Source organism: Corvus kubaryi, unplaced genomic scaffold, assembly GCF_017639235.1.
Source record: "Corvus kubaryi isolate FWS band 111438036 unplaced genomic scaffold, C.kubaryi_AGA036_p1.0 37354, whole genome shotgun sequence".
Lineage (NCBI taxonomy): Eukaryota > Metazoa > Chordata > Aves > Passeriformes > Corvidae > Corvus > Corvus kubaryi.
This window is the reverse complement of record NW_024581116.1, coordinates 5,287,831-5,306,916: the sequence shown is the minus strand read 5'-3', so window position 1 is coordinate 5,306,916 and position 19,086 is coordinate 5,287,831. Positions and strand designations below refer to the sequence as shown.

General features: G+C 36.3%; 1 protein-coding gene across 2 annotated transcripts in view; it reads right to left on the bottom strand.

Annotated features, from left to right (window-relative positions):
* The window catches only part of ATAD2B (ATPase family AAA domain containing 2B), a 76,296-nt gene that overhangs the window by 39,559 nt on the left and 17,651 nt on the right, over positions 1-19,086 (bottom strand). For both annotated transcript variants that reach the window (XM_042032871.1, XM_042032870.1), the window contains exons 3-15: positions 18,612-18,658; positions 17,434-17,587; positions 15,273-15,375; positions 14,624-14,732; positions 13,350-13,466; positions 12,225-12,300; positions 10,338-10,436; positions 9,292-9,403; positions 8,705-8,820; positions 7,780-7,954; positions 6,910-6,998; positions 5,966-6,125; positions 4,941-5,031 (exon numbers count right to left, since the gene is read on the bottom strand). In XM_042032871.1, the coding sequence (XP_041888805.1) occupies positions 4,941-5,031; positions 5,966-6,125; positions 6,910-6,998; positions 7,780-7,954; positions 8,705-8,820; positions 9,292-9,403; positions 10,338-10,436; positions 12,225-12,300; positions 13,350-13,466; positions 14,624-14,732; positions 15,273-15,375; positions 17,434-17,587; positions 18,612-18,658 (1,448 nt within the window). The remainder of the gene's footprint in view (positions 1-4,940; positions 5,032-5,965; positions 6,126-6,909; positions 6,999-7,779; positions 7,955-8,704; positions 8,821-9,291; positions 9,404-10,337; positions 10,437-12,224; positions 12,301-13,349; positions 13,467-14,623; positions 14,733-15,272; positions 15,376-17,433; positions 17,588-18,611; positions 18,659-19,086) is intronic.

The following is a 19,086-nucleotide window of genomic DNA, read 5'->3' as shown; positions in this document are numbered from 1 at the left end:
CTTTCAAAAACTGTAAAACAATATTCCAGTGAGAAAAGTCATTTAGAGAATTAGAGTCACTATAGGAAAATGTGTTGCACTGGGGTACTCCCATATAAAAGTTCATGGGTTTGTAATGAAGTGTTTATAGAAGGTAATTAATCAATTCTTTAGTTAAAACTATTCTCACTCAACTGTTTTTTTACCAGACTTCCTCCTCCCCACCAAGTCTTACATTAGTTGCATTTTTTCTACTCTCTTTTTGTATTAAGACAAGGGCATGTTTAGATGGGATATTAGAAAGAAATTCTTTACTATAAGGCACTTGAACCGGTTGTCCAGAGAGGCTGTGGGTGTCCCATCCTTGGAAGTATCCAAAGCCAGCTTAGATGGGGCTCTGAGCAGCCTGGTCTGCTGGAAGCTGTCCCTGCCAATGGCATGGGGGTTGGAACTGGATGAACTTTATGGTCCCTTCCAACCCAAACCATTCTATGATTCTATAGAAGATTGGTCTTTTGGCAGCATCAAGTCCCAAAACTGACACCTGCCTTGCTTCTCTCTCTTTAGCCTCTGCTGTTCTTTCAGTGCTGCTGGGACATATATTTTCCAAAATCCATACAGCAATAAGGAACAAAGCTGATTCCATACACAGTGTTTAAAAATAAAAAAGGAAGCAATTAATATGGAAGACAGACACTTTTCCATCCCCATCTTTAAGATATATAAATTTGGGGGATAAGAATAAAAGAAACCCACTTTCCAGCTATAAAGATGACTGAAATTGGATGAGACTTCAAAACACACCTTTCTTATATATACTTAAAAATAATTTAAAAAAAAAAAGGCAAAACAAAAATAAACCCACATGGAAGATCACCATAAATATCGGATGATTCCTGCAATTTTTAAACCAAGATTTGCAATTTTATAAAAAGCTTAGTAGCTACAATTGTGTAAATTTGATGAGACCACACCATGACTGTTATCTAAAACATATGTAGCAATTTACAGTCCCAGTTACCTTGAAATAAATACACATTACATTTGAAATATGTTCAGATATATCCACTATATTAATCAATAGACAACTAATTGTTTTCAGCACTGAAGTTATGCGTTTGGGTTTTTTTTAACTTTAATTTAACAGGAAATAAAAACTATGCAGGCACACTCCAACCATGTGAAACTATTAGACAATAGCTACAGGTGCAACAGAGAAATCAAACCAGGGTTCTAAATTTTGCTTTGTTCTTTAGGTATCAGGTATCACATTCCCGTTTAAATTGGTCCACTTCTCATCCAAAAACCACACTAGATTAAATAAAAAATGGGTGGGGGGAACACTAAACCAAAGCTTAAATCAAAGATATGCTGGAGATACGCAACACCCTGAATGCCTGTCAACTTAGAAACTAGTTTAGTATCTTTGTGACAAAAGATTCAACAGCTCAGGAGCTATATCCTTCCCAACTTTTCTATTAACAAATTCTGTAATATCGCTTTCTAACAGTCATTTTAATCACCGCTTGTACATCTCCAAAGAATTGCAAAATTAGGAAATAATAGCCTGTAGCCTATTTTTAAAAATAAATTCTCAGGTGATCAGATACACAATTAGTCTCCATTTCTACTTCTCATTTCTCAGGAGCAATTACAATTGAAGACTAATAATTGGTATCTCTTTTTGAGGGACTCTCTTGTGCATACTGTACATCCATTTCAGTGACAAGGAAACTGCAAAAATCCTGTACCTTGTGAAACATTAAAGAGCTTTTTATTGCTAAGAAGCAAATGCACACTGATTAAGCAGAAGAAAAACATGAGTGAAGTATTGTCAAAACAAAATAAAATGTATCATGCCTACAGTAAATAATCTGATTTAGTTTTTACCCAAATTGACCCTGTAATATAAACTCAGGGTTCAGTGGATTTGCTTCCATTTTTGAAGCATCTCACAAAATATGTTTAATTTGCCAGGAAAAATGTACTGGCACACCTTAACTTAGAACAAAATGAGGATTCCTGCCAAGTAGCCCATTTGCTTCTACCCAGCACCACCACACTCTGCTAAACATTTCTGAAGAACAATTTTCAAAAAGCAGGACAGCAAAAACCTGTGTAGGTTTCCAAAGAAGGCACTTTGATCAGCAAAATTTTCCAGCCATCCTCTTCCACCTCTACTGTGCAGAAACTGTGTCCTCTTTAAAATTTCTTCTGCCTAAAACCCACAACAAAGCGCTACTGAACTGGGTGAAGCATTTAGGTAGAAAAATCTTGATCACTTCTTCCACTTCATGTTGTGCAACTCCCTACTAAACTCCCAAAATTACTGTAGGGAAAGAGAGTTGGCAAACAATTCAGCAAGATGACAGAGATAAAAAATAACTACTAGGCTTATTTTAAAAAATTGTGAAAAACAGGAATGCTAATGCCAAAATCTCCTCCTTCATCATTACATGAGGATAGGAAAGAAAAATCTAACGTTATCCTTTTGCCACAAAACGCTCCTGCAATAATAAGCACAGAATATTTTTAACAAGCATCTTCAGCATGATAGTTTGCTTCTTTATAATTCTATTTAATAATGTTATTTAAATAACCCTTACTATATTGTAAAAATATTCATCTGCAAGATGCCAGATGGAGGAATTCACGCTTTTTTAGTTGCTAGTATGTTTTGTTTTCTGCAAGACTGAGTTTGTAGGTATGTCTCTCTGCCTACAGAAAGTTACCATTCCAAACAAGGGAATAAGCACAAGAGATAAGAAAGGATTTATAAAGTTCAGGGTATCTGGGACACGTCTCCAGTAAGGAGAACAAACATAGTAATTATGTGTGTTTACTGAAAGTGCTAATAAGACATGTGTGTGTGGTCTTCTGAGCAATGCTGTGCTGTCCCCAAGCTGCTTCACTTCATCTCACACACATTGCAGTCATGAGGCCATTCAGGGAAGTGGAGTCTTTAATTCTCACATACTCAGAAATCCTCTAAAACGTTGTAATCCATAACACCTGGGACAAAAATCAACCCTCAGGAAATAACCTATTTCTGGCAAGTCCTGGGGCTTTTCCCTTCCAATTTCCTTCTAATTACAACCCTGGATCTTAAGAAGTTCTGGGTCGCACATACACCTGCTTCCCCAAAATCATTTGCTTTGGGAGTATTTCAGCAGTTTTCTTCATTAGGATCCAAAAGCTTGGAGTTAAGTGTTGCCAAGTCTGCTGAACTGGAGAGAGGTATCAACCATGCTGTGCCAAAAGCCTGGCAAAGTCTAGGCAGCTTTTACTTGGGGAAGAGGGAGTGTTGTTTTTGGAGGGGAAGGTTGGTTGTTTTTAAAGAAAACCTGCACACAAGGGGAAATAGCAGACTGGTATAAACTGTATCACAGACATATAAGTGTACCAATGAGTCCCATTGGTAATGGCCACAAAGAACCTGGAAAGTCTGTTTAAATCATTATTGCAGCTTTTACTTATAGAAATGATGAGGCAATCCCAAGGTGAAGAAGATACACCAGTCTTACTTCAGCTGTTTTGAAAAGTCTTTGTAATACCCCAAAGATTTTCATCTTGGACATATGGAAACACTTAAATTCCAAGATACAGACTGGAAGTCAAGTATACAGTATCTGGAAAGCAGGAAAGCCAAGGAAAACAGAAGAGGGTATTTCTTTTTGTTAGCTGACTTCCACAGAACTGACAGCCTTTACGGAGCACAAAGAAGGTATTCCAATAAAATGTACAAATGGCTTTCCCTATTGTCTGAAATTTTAAAATAGTGTGCCCTCAATGAAAAAATACGGTGAACTTCTAAAAAAACATCTGTGTTCTTTTCCCATCTATTCCCCTCTCTCCCACTAAGCAGCACCACATCTTTGCATAATTCAAGCAGAATTTACATGGAACGGGTTTGTCATGTGCTGTCCTATACCCGGCAAAGCTTAAACTGGAATTTGCTGGACAGTTGTTTTCTCCTCACCAGAAGATGTTGAGGTCTTTGTGCATCAAAAGCGGAGGGATGCTGCTTCGATGAGAGATCTCCCTGTGGATGAAGAGGATAATTCGGATGTACTGTAGCTGACTGAATGGACTGATGTTCAATTTAAAGTTCTTAGATTCCCTGATGATGGATTCCAAAGCACAGATATTTGAGACTGTCCTTTTTCTGAGAACTTCAGTGCTTGTCCAAGCAGATGACTGACAGAGAATGTATCCTTGCATGACAAATTGTTGAGAAGATATTGTGGTGTGTGCTTTAAGGTCATTTCCTCTGTTAAATTCACAATAAAAATATTTGGGTTTATTTCTGATTAGATTTAAACAGCAGGCTTATCTTGAACAACCAACCTCCATTCAGTACAGCAGATCTTTGTGAGCTCCAAAGGTGTATTTAATGTATTCAAGGTGTGGTGGTTTTTTTTCTCCCCTACCTATGTCTACACTTTGAGGTTGTTCTGTGCTAGCAATCTGGAAAAAAAATTCATCTTGAGAAAGACTGGTTAGTTTGCTGGATTTATGTCAGAGGAGAGCATGCCAGTCAGTAAAAAACAAACAAAAAACAAAAACCCCACACACAAGTACTGATTTTTTTTCCTCAACAAGTAGACAGAAAAACTCCCAAGTCCCCCTATCTCTTTTGTAATAATCTAATTTAATGGGAAGTCTACCTGAAGATTCCAATTCCAACTTCATTTTGCTTCTCTTTAAGGGTATGCATCCTATATAAGGACAGTGATGTTACAGAAAGGAAACACTGTTGTATTTTCAAATCACTACTAGCGACTCATTTTGTGTTTTAGTAAGACAGAAACGTATTTTGTTACTACAAAAAGAGTGTTGTTCAAAGTACAGAAGTTTAGAAAGGTAAAGAAAAGAAAATCTTGACACATTTAACATACCTTCAAAGTTTTACACAGAAGAGAAAGCCTCTACAGTAAAAGTACTAACATCATAATACTCACCAACACATTTTTCAGCCAGTTCTCCTAAGAAAGGATCTGACAATTTGGGGTTCCAATCCCTGGTATGAATTTGCAAAATGTGCTTTCGTGCCTGATTTAAAAAAAAAAAAAAAAGAAAAGAAAATGAGATTAAAAAAACTAGCAAGCCAAAACCATGTCATAGAAAAAAGTATTATTTATTCATGTGCATCTATAGTTACTTTACCTGCTTTTGATGTAACTGAGACACATAAAATAGAACTTAGCACTCAAAAGTCTCTGAAGAGCAAAGCTTTTCCCTTCTTTTTTAATTCCATATATAAGCAGTATTTGTTTCACCAGTTCCACATTTTATTTTCTGTTTAATCAACATTATTATACATGAACTGATCAAAACTCATGTTCTATTAGGAATTGTCATAGTTTTATAATTTCATTTTTAATTACTGCACCTATGGTTAACAGGTTCTACTGTCAAAGGCCTCACCAATTAATGTATTGCTGAGTAGCACAGCACATAAACATGAATCCCAAAACGATTCCAGCTAAAAGTTCTATAAAATCCAAATACATCTATCCAGAAAGAAAATAAAATTAATTCTAAGTATAAATTCATGAAGTATTATGGCGGAGTTTATGTAAGTTTAGAATAAAGAACTGAAATGTTTCTGTTGTCAACATTGTAAAATCTGGCTGTGCATCTACATTTTTTACGTGCTTAGAAGTCGACAAGATTTAAAGTTATTTTCCTTTACCATAAGTTTCAAGCCCCAAATAGGGTTCATTATACCAATCCATAGTTTTTAGATAAGCAATTCAGTTTATTGTGAATAATTTACCTCTGTTTAGTTTTAGCTATATCCTGAAGATGTGAAGCTCAATACAACTTTATGTATATAATCTGTTTGTACTAAAAATATCTTACTAAAATTAAACGTTCTTACAAGCAAGAATAAATATTTTTATTTCATAAGCTTGGCTGTCAGGCATTCAAATGTTTAATATACTAAAGATGCTGATTAATAAATCTCCTTTCCAGGTTTTACCTTCTTGTCAGGCAAGTTGAAAAGAAACTCCCTGTCAAAGCGACCAGGTCTCCTGAGTGCAGGATCTATAGAATCCAGTCTGTTTGTAGCACCAATTACAACTATTTCACCTCTATTATCCAGTCCATCCATGAGGGCAAGAAGAGTAGACACTATAGAGCTAAAAGAGAGTTTTCAGAATAAGAAAGTATAGGGAACACTGCAAGAACTTTTGCATTTTCAAAAGCAACATTAGTAAGTTCAAAAGAAAAAAAGCTAAGCTACAAACAGGTGCACAACAGTTTCAAGTCTCATATGTTCCACTGACCTCCTGGTCTGCTGGCCCCAAATTTCTGTCCTATTTCTCTCAGCAGAGATGGACACATAGATACTACCACCTATAGAATAACAGGTACAAGTGTGCTGCCAAACAGAGCCCAAAACCCAGAACCAAAACTGAGATTGAAAGCAGCTATGAAGAATTTCAGCCAGCAGCAAACATTTTTTAAAAAATGTTTTAAAAAATGACACTATAGCAACACAAGACATGTTTGTACATCACACCATCTAGAATCAAAATCACAGGTGAGTTCAGTTCATTGATAGAACATTACAGTTCATCATGTTAGAATAAAATTTTTCAACTGGTTATTCTATTGGGCTGGTAACAGACAATCTGTTTACATCACAAAACAGCAAACCAAGGAATGGCTGTGGAAATCTTGCAGTTAATAATGTGGCTCAAGGGTAATTGTCACTGCAATTCAATTCCCAGCAAATTACAGTTTGCCAGAAGGACTGAAAAGATGACTTTCAACACCAGAAAACCAATCTGTCCTTTCTAGTGTAAGTGGGCTTCAGAAAAAGTAAAAACCTTTCCTGGGAAATGAGTAAAATTACATTTAAGAGTTCACCTAGATAAGGTACCCTATACAAAGATAATGGCAGCATAGAAGAAATATTACCTGTGAATCTGATCTTGTCTGCTAGAACGAACTGGAGCCAAGCCATCTATTTCATCAAAAAAGATTATAGAGGGTCTCATCAAGTATGCCTGGTATGCAATATATAAAACAAAAATTGAATTCACTGTTAATTCCTGATTTATCCATCAACACTGAAAACTGGTTTCACTAGAAAGCATTAACATGCTAAATTAACACACATACTGAGACATCTTTGTTAAAAAGTGTAAAGTCTGAAATGAAAACTGAATTTCCAATTCAGCAGTGTTTCAAAGCAAAGCTGAGTGCAGTCTGCTTCGAGTAAGCAAGATGGCACCAGTGTACCAGTTTCACTGTGTGCTGCACAGGTTAAAGACAAACACACACCTTCCAGTCAGTTAGAGAGAACATGATCTTATCTGCTCACAATCTGTTTGTTTAGACATCTCTATCTGACAGCTACTTTTCTTTGAGCTACTGCATTTTACTGCTTTGTGTGATTCTCTGTTCTGTCCAATCTCTTCTAAGCCAAAAAAGAACATTAAAATAGACACACAACCAACGCAGTCATGCAGTTCCCCCTGTAGCATTTATTTTGAACATGCCAGTCAAACTCAAACTCATTGACTGATTTTTTTTTCCCCAATTTTTACCCAAACTACTTTGCTTCTTTAATGGACAAGTCAAGAGACTTCTTTCTCTAAGTTTCCAGAGAGAGAAAAACTACTCAGAATTCCTCTATTCTTATTGTCTAAGTATGCCATTTGGTAAAATCCTGCTTAATTTATGAAAATGTAGTTATTTGTTTCAATTGCAAATACCTTTGGCTACCTAAACCACAAAATACAACATACAGAGAAATCATATGAAAAAAACGTATTTTGTTCTAACCTGATCGAAAAGGAGTCGAAGCTGACGTTCAGATTCACCAACCCACTTACTGAGACAGTCTGCTCCTTTCCTCATAAAGAAAGCCACCTTTTTGTCTCCTTGACTGCATTCATTAGCTAGAGCTCTAGCTACCAAGGTTTTACCTGTTCCAGGAGGACCATAGAATAAACAGCCCCTGAAGATAAATGGATCAACACAGTCACAAACTTATTTTACGTCTCCTGAAAAACTCCAAGTCAAATTTTAAAATGAAGACAGGGAGCCTGGAGAAGAAAGACTTAAGATCTTGTATTATTATTTTGTGTATTAGCATGACTTCATAAAATCTAAGATTGTTTTATGCTTTCAAATCAGTAAAACTTTGATCTGTAAAGAACATTAATCAAAGGCATATTAAGTTTCCAAAGTCTTCTTTTACATTAGTTAAATACCACCTCTTCAAATATTAGAAGTTAGGTAACACTTTAATCAGCGTTTGTTACTTCTTTGGAATGAAGTAATTAAGTGACAAAAATATCCCCACAATGTCAATTTACTTAGATACCATGTATCCATTTAAATCACACAGCAAGATAACTGATTAATAAATATTAAAATCACAGTATAATATTACTGAGAAAAACATCAGCATTTTGCTTGATCTAGTAAAATATTTAATAACATAATGGGAAAAAAAGGCAAGGTACTACTAAATAGAACACATGAGAATTCTTTCTTTAACCAAATCACAAAGTTTACTGTCCTACCACAAGAAAAATAAACTAAATTTTTTTAACTCTTCATCCTGCTTATTACATATTCTGAGACAAGTGGAGTAGCAAACACATAAATCTATTTGATTTCAGGGCAAGAATCAATCTCCTATGTGTTTTCAATTCTTCAGCGCTTAATAAAAAAATGCAACAGTAAGAGTACATACACCTACCTTGGTGGCTGAATTTTGAATTTTTCAAATATTTCTGGATAGAGAAGAGGAAACACTACCATTTCCTTAAGTGCAAGGATATGATGGCTCAATCCCCCTATACTATCAAAACACACCTTAGGGGGAAAAAAAGCATACAAAGTTTATATTGTAACAGTGTTCCACAAGAGCACCTTTATTTATAAAACATTTGAAAACAAATTAGAAAAAATACTGCATTGACCAACAGGAATTCCCTGAATTTTCGAAGTGTGAAAAAAATAGTTGAGAAAATCATCTCTTGGCTGCCCACAAGAGGTTTATCTGGTTTGCAAGTTAACTGTGCCAGGGACGCCTGGACATCTACAAAGATCCAGCCTGAGTCCCAGAGCAAATGCTTTGTAGTCCAAAAAACACAGACAAAAGCTTTGGTAAAAATAAAATAAAATAAAATAAAATAAAATAAAATAAAATAAAATAAAATAAAATAAAATAAAAAATATCAGTGAGCTTTTTATGAATTTACTTCAAACTCAGTTAGAGGCTGTGGTCAATTCTGCTTATGCATAACTGAGGGAAGGAAGATAAAAAGCTCCAACAAAACCTACCGATTTATCAACAATCATAGGGTCAACATCAGCCAAACTTGCCCCAACTTTCACACGTTCTCGAAGGATTCCACTAGCTAAGTCTTCTGCTCTGAAGTTTAAAGGCAGGCACCTGTTCAACAACAAACAAACACCAAACAAATACAGTTCTTTTTTCACTGCTTGGAGGAGAAGAACCAAGAGATTAAATGCCTTTTACTACATAAAGAGATAACCTTCCCAGATTGGTAAACAAAACTAATCTATTTTTTTGTGGCAATCATTGTTACGTATCTGGAAGTTCCTTAATATAGTTTTATGTTTCCATACACATATTTCAATCTGAAGAACCAGGCTGGACAGATTATTTTGATTCAACACAGATGAAACAGTATTTCCTTCCTTTAAGCCCCTACACAGATATTACATCAGGCCAACTACACAGGTAAAGGGAGGAAGAAAGGTACCAGTAAGACACAGGTTACACTCAGAACTACACTTCTGGTACATTGCTTGAATTCCTTGTGATCGGAAAGGGAGCAATGTGGCAGACAGGAAGAGATGGAAAAAAGCTGAGGAAAATTTTATTTCCTGCGGAATTTTCCTACTTAGGTATCTGTGGAGGTGAATAGATTTACTTACAGATCTTCCACTTTTAGATTAGTGCTAAATACATGTAAGGTCAAAAAAATAGGCACTGGGTGTGTAGAACGCATGAATTGTTACACAAGAGGAAGAGGGAAGAGCTGGGAGTACAACTGAATTAACTGGGACCAAGTTACACCGACGATAATATTTTAACCAACAGGAGTTATCTTTTATAACCCAACTGAATCAAACAGCTATTCCTGTATTTCCATCTTTTTATCACTAGTATTAATTAATCTACTCATAAGACTCCAAAATCTGTATTAATATATAACCAGCACTCCTCCTAAACCATGTCTGCAGGTTTACAGGCAAAATCAAAAGTCTCCAGAACTCATAAAACATTACAGTCTAGTTCTGTTTATTTTCTGATAAATAATAAAATCAAACCATTCTAAAGACCAAGGATGTTCTGATACCTATTTCTTGCTCTGGCTATGCTTTTAGATTTTCTTCTTTCAAAACGTTCTTCATCTGAAGAGGTTGTATCGCTGCTGTGAATGGCGTGCTTCTTTCTCCTATGGAAGTGGCAAAACAAACAGAAAACTCAGTCTTTTTTGGAGTAGAATGCCATGTTTTGGTCCTTCTATAAAAATGAAACTGAAATGGCAAGTACAGTACTGATCAGTAAGTAGTGTAAGTACTGAGATGCCTGCAAATTCTAGCTTCATTAAGTATCAAAATAATCTGAGAGGGGAACAACAGCTCTTACTGCCACAGCGATTATCTGATTTCAACATGAACATTACTAGGACAGTAGAGCCCCATAAGAAGTGTGGTCCAGTCCACGTCACCTCAGCACTGTGATTTGAATATTCAATCAATAAGCTGCAACTGTACTTAGGAAAGCTTCCAACCACTTTAGGCACCTCTAACATAACAGACATACCAAGATCTCCTTACTCAGTTTGGTTTTTCCTTTAAATATTCTTTGAAAAAATTCCATACTTCACAAAGTATATAGTCTCTTTTTATGAGGTTATTAATTCTGAATAGCAGAACAGACCCTCAAATACCTGTACTTCTGATCTGAATCCATGTAAAATTACTATCCAAAGTCTGAATGAATCATTTCTTATTTTAGTATGACAGTATTTCAGAAAACTGAGTATTTCAGAAATACAACAGAATGTACATTAAATCGTCTGTACAAAAAGGTGTTGAGTTTGATATTGGTTTGGAAAATTCAGCACTTTCTTGCATGAAGAAGTTGGCTACTAGTAAAAAGTCTTCAATTTTAAGTGAATATAGTGAGTTGCATCATCTGTATGAACATGATAATGCACTGAATTAACTGGTTTTTGCCAATGGATAACATGGTCTATCAGTTTTACTGTTCAATGACCAAAAATGAGATACATTTCAAAATATATCAAAGAGAGTATCACGCAATTGGGAAGACTTTTTATGACAGTGCCTTGACAAGAAGGGATAAAATGAGGGCTGAGTAATGAGCAGGCTAAAACTGAAGGGGTAATAACTTTCACACTCTTCATATATAAATAGTAAGTACAAGTCCAGAGATTATACAAAAAAAGTCACACAAGGAGAAAAAAAACAACTCCTATTTGTATTAAAAAGAAACTTTAGAATCCTAAGATTCAGCCGCTACTTTATTTACTTTATGTATTTTCACTATGCCATTAAGTTAAGCAGTAAGACAAGAGTTTCAGCTATGACTAGTATTCATTTACTTGGATTCTGTTCATGGACAGACTTGTCTTTTTGAAGCTTTTATTAAGTTTATTTTTTAAAAAATGTTTTAAGCTGTAATCTCATCTGTTTTGTTACATAAAGCCTACCGACAGTTTCCAAGACAACTTGGTACATTCCAGACTTCTTTGACACAAAACATAAGAGTCAAAAATTATGCTTGCTAAATATTTTATTAAATTGTTGGTAATTCTTGGATGGAATTTGAACTGAAAGAAAACAAAAAACATTAACCTGTTTTGCTCAGTTTTGTAGAACAGAAAGGGGATATTTGTTAAACTGATGTGCTGGATTTAAATATTAAATATACAGCCTTACAGAAAAAGCTACATTGTGCCATGCAGAATTCCTTCCAGTACTTGTAGCACACCTGTTTCCATTCTGTTTAGCACAAAGCTTCTACTGGGATTACGAAGTGCCATGACACTCCTGTTTGGATGCTGATCAGGGTCTGAACCTAGGATACAGTTCAAGACCCACTCACATGCATAAATGAACTGTGCAACTCACTCAGGAATGGTTCAAAAATCAAAAGCTACCAGAATGTACTAAAGGAAAGCAAACAAATTACATACCAAAAGACTGACATTTACCTGATATGGCTTCTTCTTGCAGGAGATCTGTGAATATCAAATAGTGTATTTTCTCTCTTTTTTTGATGAGCTGGCACTGTAACATCAATTACAAAAGAATTATAAACTAATCTAAATGCAGCACGTAAGTGCTAGATTATCACTTCATCAATAAGGTTATCACTGGTTTCTCCAAAAGCTTAAATTAAGGAAGTAATTGGGCAGGGGACTTTGTCACTATCACTGTACTTGGCTGGATGCAGCCATGGGAATTCCATCCTCACCCTTCTCAAATTATCAGAGCTGTGTCTGTCATGGCACAGAATGTAACTCATTCAGGGCACTAGCATTTTTAGTTTATTTGCAGGACATGAAACTCCATACAGAAACCTCTTCATAGCTGATAATATGGGACATTTTGAAATTTCTCTGAACAAATAAACCACAGCAGTTCTCTATCAGAGAAATCACATTCTATGATCTTGACTTGCAGAAATGGTTCAAAGCTCCATCAGGGCAAACTCAAACTTGACAGGAAGAAGCATTTCTTTACTGAGAGGGTGGTCCAACACTGGAACAGGCTTCCTAAAGAAGTGGTCGATGCCCCAAGCCTGTCATAAGAAGCATTTGGACAATGCCCTGAATAAAATGGTTTTGGTCAGCCCTGAAGCAGTCAGGCAGCTGGACTAGATGATCACTGCAGATTCCTTCCAACTGAAATACTTTAAATTTCTCATCTGTGATAACTGCTGCTATGCTATTTATCTGCAGTTATGAATTAGGCTTACTACTGAAGAAGAGAAGCAGGCATAACAGTAACTATTTTTTCTATGTAATCACCTAATTTAATAGATTGCTTTCTGCCAAGTATTTCTTGACTTAAACCCCATTCACCTCCAACCCTGAGCCCAGCAGAGTTCAATGAGGCAGCAATGCCACCACCACTGACAAACTGACAGACTGTGTCTCAGCAGTCCCATCCACGTGGTGAACCACAACAGGTCAGGATGGAAATCACACAGTGCTGCTGCATCCCTGTTACTCGGTCAGGGGTGAAGAGTAGCCATCCAACTATTCCCTCCCCACATCCATGGTATTCCGCAGGTCAGAAGAGCAGAACAGCATGAGCACTGTCCGGTTCCTCACCTATTGGAGGGGCCTGGTATCTCTCAACAGTTTTTCTCTGTCTGAGATTATACGGCCGATCATTTTCTTCCCCCTCAGCTTCTTCGACTTCTATATCTCCGTCTTCTTCCTGAGACTCTGTTGGGGGGTAAAAATATTTTCAGAACACTTCCACTTCATGTCAGAGCTACTTTCATCCTAAAAAATTAACACTTTAACGGTCACTGAGAATTACTGCCTATATATTAATTAACACTAATTGGCAAATCACTGGAAATTTGAAGACCACAATAAATCTACAGCACATTGTTAAATTTCCTTCTAGCTTTTTACAGAAGATTCTGGAAAGGTAAAAGAAAAATAAATGTATTCAAAACAGCTCTAGCTGGAAAATACTTCAAACATCACTTCTATCTGCTGTATTTTTCCTTCAATAATTATCCCTCAAATTAAGGATAATGCATTTCTTTTCTTTTCCATAGGAGCCTCAATAAATCAAATATTTGACACAGCATGAAAAATAGTACAACTTTATGATTTACAGCATCATTTTTACACAAAGCAAAGGAACACAGAAATACACTTTATACACTTTGTGTATGAAGGCACAACCTAGGCCCATCTGTTAACAGGATCAGAATTTCCATCCATGCATCTCAGAACTAGGACTGCATTCTTATTAATTGGGACACACCACACCTTCCACAGCAGTTTTAGTTAAAAACTGAGACTATGCTGAAACCTGTATGGATGCCTAAAGTTCAAGTCTGATTTCTTAAGGAGGCCAAGCACGATGCTGATCAGGCCATCAAAGTCAGCCACAATCCCTTCTTTCCCAGTAATTTTGGAACCTATTGACCAGTTTCACTCAGATTTTTAAAGTAAAGTACAATTTCAAATACAGCTGTGCCCTTACAAGCCTTCTAAAATGTCGATGGACAGAAAACAGACTTTAATTAATACCTTCCCCCAAAGGAAAGATGCAAGCCTAATTATTACAAATTCTTTCTGGTAATTGCCACTCAGCACAGGAGAAACATCAAGTCAGTTAGAACACACATAGTTGTAGACTACATTCATCACATCTTGGCTTACACCAGATTGTTACAGGGGATGTAAGGAAAGCTCCAGTGACTTAGTGTTATGAAAAATGGAAGGAAGGAAATGTAGTATACAAACATTTAGAAACCAGGCATTGTTCTGCTTTCTGTAGTGCAATATATTGCTACCTTATGTGAAGAAGTTTGTTTTGTAAGTATTTGAGACAAACCCCTACAATTTTTTACAACCCATACCTTCTTCTTCCCCTTCTGTGGACACTTCATGGTGGTTCTGAATCCCATAGCTATTTCTCCTCAGTGATTTCCTCCTCCTTTTCACTCGAGAATACATATCCATGTTTTCCTGGAATAAAATTCACATGTACTCCCATCAGCACTGTCCCATGTCACTCACAGTCTTAGTGCAGTAAGTAATGCTCCACACAATCCCTAGCCCTCAAGTGTTTTTCCAGCAGAGCTCTCCACAGGTAGACTACAAAAGCACTCACTTAACAGTGCTAAAGTAAGTCTCTCAGGCAGAACCTAGTCCATCTAATACAGAGTAACATCAGTATCAAGCCATTTTCATGAAAAAAGATGATGATAGTCCCTGGTCCTGTTTCCAAGCTACCTGAGTATGCTTCAAACCAAAGAAGAACCACCACAGCACAGCATGACAGCATGACTGAATTTGTCAATAAAGAAAACATAATGTCGTGTATATCCATTAATTTAGTTCTGAATTTTAGTTATCAAAGTTTAGTTTATCAAGTTTAATGGTATACACTGAAGAAAATCAGAAACCTTTAGACAGAGCTACAGACAAATGTATGGTGTTTGCAAAAACAAACATGCTCTGCCTTGGTATGCCTTTTATCCAAGAGCTCAGAAACTCTGCACTTACGAATTCTGTATCTGTCCACATCCGTAGCCGCTCTACCTCCCCAGATCGCCTGTTCCTCCTGATGTTAATATTATCCATTTCCTGTAGGACAGCTTCAGCAGTACTAAAATATATGCAACAGTTAACACACACAAAAAAGTCAAAACAGTAACATGCAGAACTTTTGACATAGCATCCAACATCTTAAGTTGTCTATCAATTAACTACAAACCCAACCATAATAAAACTGAACGAATATAAACTAAGAAGTATGTAAAAGAAGAAATGCTGATGCTATTAAAGTTTGGGATTCAAATTAGACAGTAGCATTTTAAAAGACTTTTTAAAAAATTTTGTTCAGTATAAATTGTAGCATATATATTTGCAACTGCTTAGACATAAGATTAGGTGTCAGGTAAGATTAAATTTGAAAAATAAGAAAGCAAAGCTTTTTACCTACAATTATAATACTGGGAATGCAATTAATGCCTCCAGCCCATAAGCTTTACAGTTTCTTACCATGGCCTCAGAAAGACACTAGAACATAAAGGATTTTCTTTTTGTTAAATCAGTAACATCTAGAATCTCGTTGTTCCGAATTTGACCTCACTACCATTCCTCATCTACTATTTAATTAGTCAGCATTTTCATTTTCTCGAGTATTTGTAAACAGCTGCCAAAACAATGGTGGTATATAAGCAATAACCCTGGCCAAGATGCTTCACTGCTAAGGAAGAGAACGACACAGTACTAGCCAGGCCAAGTGAATTATTTGGCCACCTGTCCTGAAGACCATGTTACTGCTCTCCATGGTGATTAGAGTAGCTTTCAACTGGAATTTTACTATATTTGTATAATATTTGTAAGACAGAAACTTTCATTTCCTTTTTTTCAAGCTGTTTAAAAGTAAATCTAAAGGGTGAAAGCCTGCCTAGAAAGAAGACAGTGGAAGTTCTGGTGATATAAGTCAGTAAAGTCACGATTTCATTATGAGAGCTCCTCTCAATTTTAAACAATTCTTTCAAAATATCTGTGATGTGTGACAGAACCATTTCAAGTAAAATCATGCTGCAGTTTGCTACCAAAGAAAATAGGGTTGAAAGGGACCTGGAAAAGTCTAAGTGCTCTGCCAGGCAAGAGCACACTACAGAATGCCTAAACAGTTCTTGACAGACTTTTGTCTAACCTGTTCTTAAAAACCTCTAATGATTATGGGACACACTGTTATCAGTATAAGCTCATATAGAGACTTCAGTACCATGATCTTATCAAATTACAACCTTCATGGTAGACTTTTTCCTACTGTTGATGAAGAGAGGGAGATTCAACTGCAACTAGAAAAATAAATGTAACTCAATGTAAGTTTGCAAACTGATACCAAATAGTTACTGAGTAAGATGAAAAAGAAAATTAAATTAAAGATTCAACAGAATACATTTAACAATAAAGATAATACTTGACAATTAAATGCTTATGTTTAAATCATTTTACGGCACTAGAGAGAGCAGTCTCTCACAGATGTGACTGTTAAAACCTGTTTTACAGGTGGGAAAATCAGGACATATTAAGTGACCTGCCCAAGGCTAGAGAGAAATAGTATTTCAAAAATAAGCATTTCTGGCTCCCATTCCTATGCTCAGACCAGACCATGCCTCCCTGTCTGACCTACTTTGTCTGCACAGTAAATGTCAAAAAGTGACACCCACCCTATGTGAATTATTAACAAATGGTAAAAAACAAAAACAAAAGAAAGCTACAAACTTTTGATATTTTATGATCAAAATCATACAAGCAAAATCTAGAATGCTTCCAAGCACTGCTGCTAATCACCAATTTACATGACATTTAAGGTATCACTACATAAACAGGTTACCAAGAAACAAACTAGGGTGTGGATTTACAGCACTCAGGCACTCTCCAGTAACTGCCAACATACAGCCTTATCCAGGTGTAAACACAGAGTAACTTACTCTTCAATGGAAGCCTGGGAAGCTGCTCTGCATTTAGAGCATGGATACCATGGCAGCCACAGCACAGACCCAGCTGTAACTCAAACCACAATCTAGCTTGTCTCAATGCATCCCCACAGTAAAACACAGACATGGCACTGGAACACAGGGGTTTCTAATTTTAAAAAATCATTAAGGTGCTTGGTGAATACAACTGTAGTATCCCCACATACCTGTTTACTAGCTGATCAAACAATAAACTCTGATTCAAAGTTTCAAATCTGTTTTTCCTGGACCGACAACTTTTTCTGACTTCTATATCTCCGTTTATGCAAGCATGGTCCCCATCTCCCTTTTTTTCCCCTCGAAGGGGGTGGCTTTTGAGAGCTAAGAGAAATTTGTATTACTACTTCAAAACGCAGAAAACAACATTTTCACAAACAAGAATTAGTAAGAGAATACTTAGCAAGGACAATAAACCAAAAGTTATTAAGCACAGTATGAGCTAAAGAACTGTATTTTTTTATTCCTAAAGAAGTTATTTTAAAAGTTATTTCTGCATATTCAAGCTTATTTCCTTAGATGATAATCTTATTTTATGATGAAAATTTGGCATTCAGTTAAGCATTCAATATTTTTACGTTAACATCAACACTAAAATGCACACTTGGCCCGCAGTTTCAATTCTTAAGTCTTTCAAATACAGTATCAAAAGGTCAGATACAACATATTGACTTCACAAGCAAATCTACACCAGCTACTTTGTACACTGCCAAACAAAGAGATCCCACTGCTGATTGTTCCTTAGGCACCAGAATAAATAATAAAGTACCAAATATGCTTAATGAAATAACACTTTACACAGAGTCAACACAGAACAAGACAGAACTGATGAAAAAGGGACACATAAGACCAAGTGGGTTTAGCTGAGATAAGCAATGAAATGGCAAGTTTGTAAGGTACAAGCTTTTAGGAAGACTGTTCAAGGTAGCAGGAGCTGCAGACAAGGCAGGTCTCTCTAAAGCAATAGCAGAGTCAAGTAATGTTAAGAACCACAGAAGGCCAAATTTCAGATGAGCAAAGAGAGTAGGTAAATTAAAGAGACCAACTAGGAGAGGAAGGCCAAAATTAGTTCATAACAGTAATTTGGGAATTAAGGAAAACACTGAGATCATGGCCAAGAGGTCTGAATTGAGAAGAGAAATGGATTTTCATCTAAAAATGTTCCCCATATCCACAAAGAGTATCCAAGATGGTGACTGGAGAAAACTGAGTCAAAACATTAACTTTTCTGGTCAAAATGGTCAAAGTAATCAGTAAAACTATCAAAAACATATGTCACTGAAAACTGTTGACATAAAACTGTTTAATGTGAAAGTTGATACAAAAAGGTTTGCTATAATTCACTTACATAAGCTACGTCCATTTGGTAGTGTAGCACCAGGCTGAGAAGTTAACCTAGGAAACAATCAGACACACAAATCACATTAACATTCCTTAGGTCAAGCAGAAGACACAGCGAAAATAGAACTTTGACTGTAAAATGCTCCATGATACTCTGATTTCAAAACCTTTGCGAGACGTAGCCTTGGAAGAGTCTGCTTCATGCCCAACACCTTAGTGAAAACAAAACTGCTCAATACCAATTATATGAATCCCCCCAACTGTCAAAGCATCTCTTTGATTAATCTCCCTCATCTTTCCTCATGCCCTTGTCCTGTTAACTCTCCCCTTAAATTTCAGAACAGAACCTTGGTATAGCTCTCCAAAGGCAACCATCATTCCAACACCTCAGATAAACCAATAGAAGTAACAAAACTTTTGGGAAAAGTCTTAGTGACTCAAGATCCCTGTTTAGCGCAGCGCTTTGGATTTTGGCAGAAACA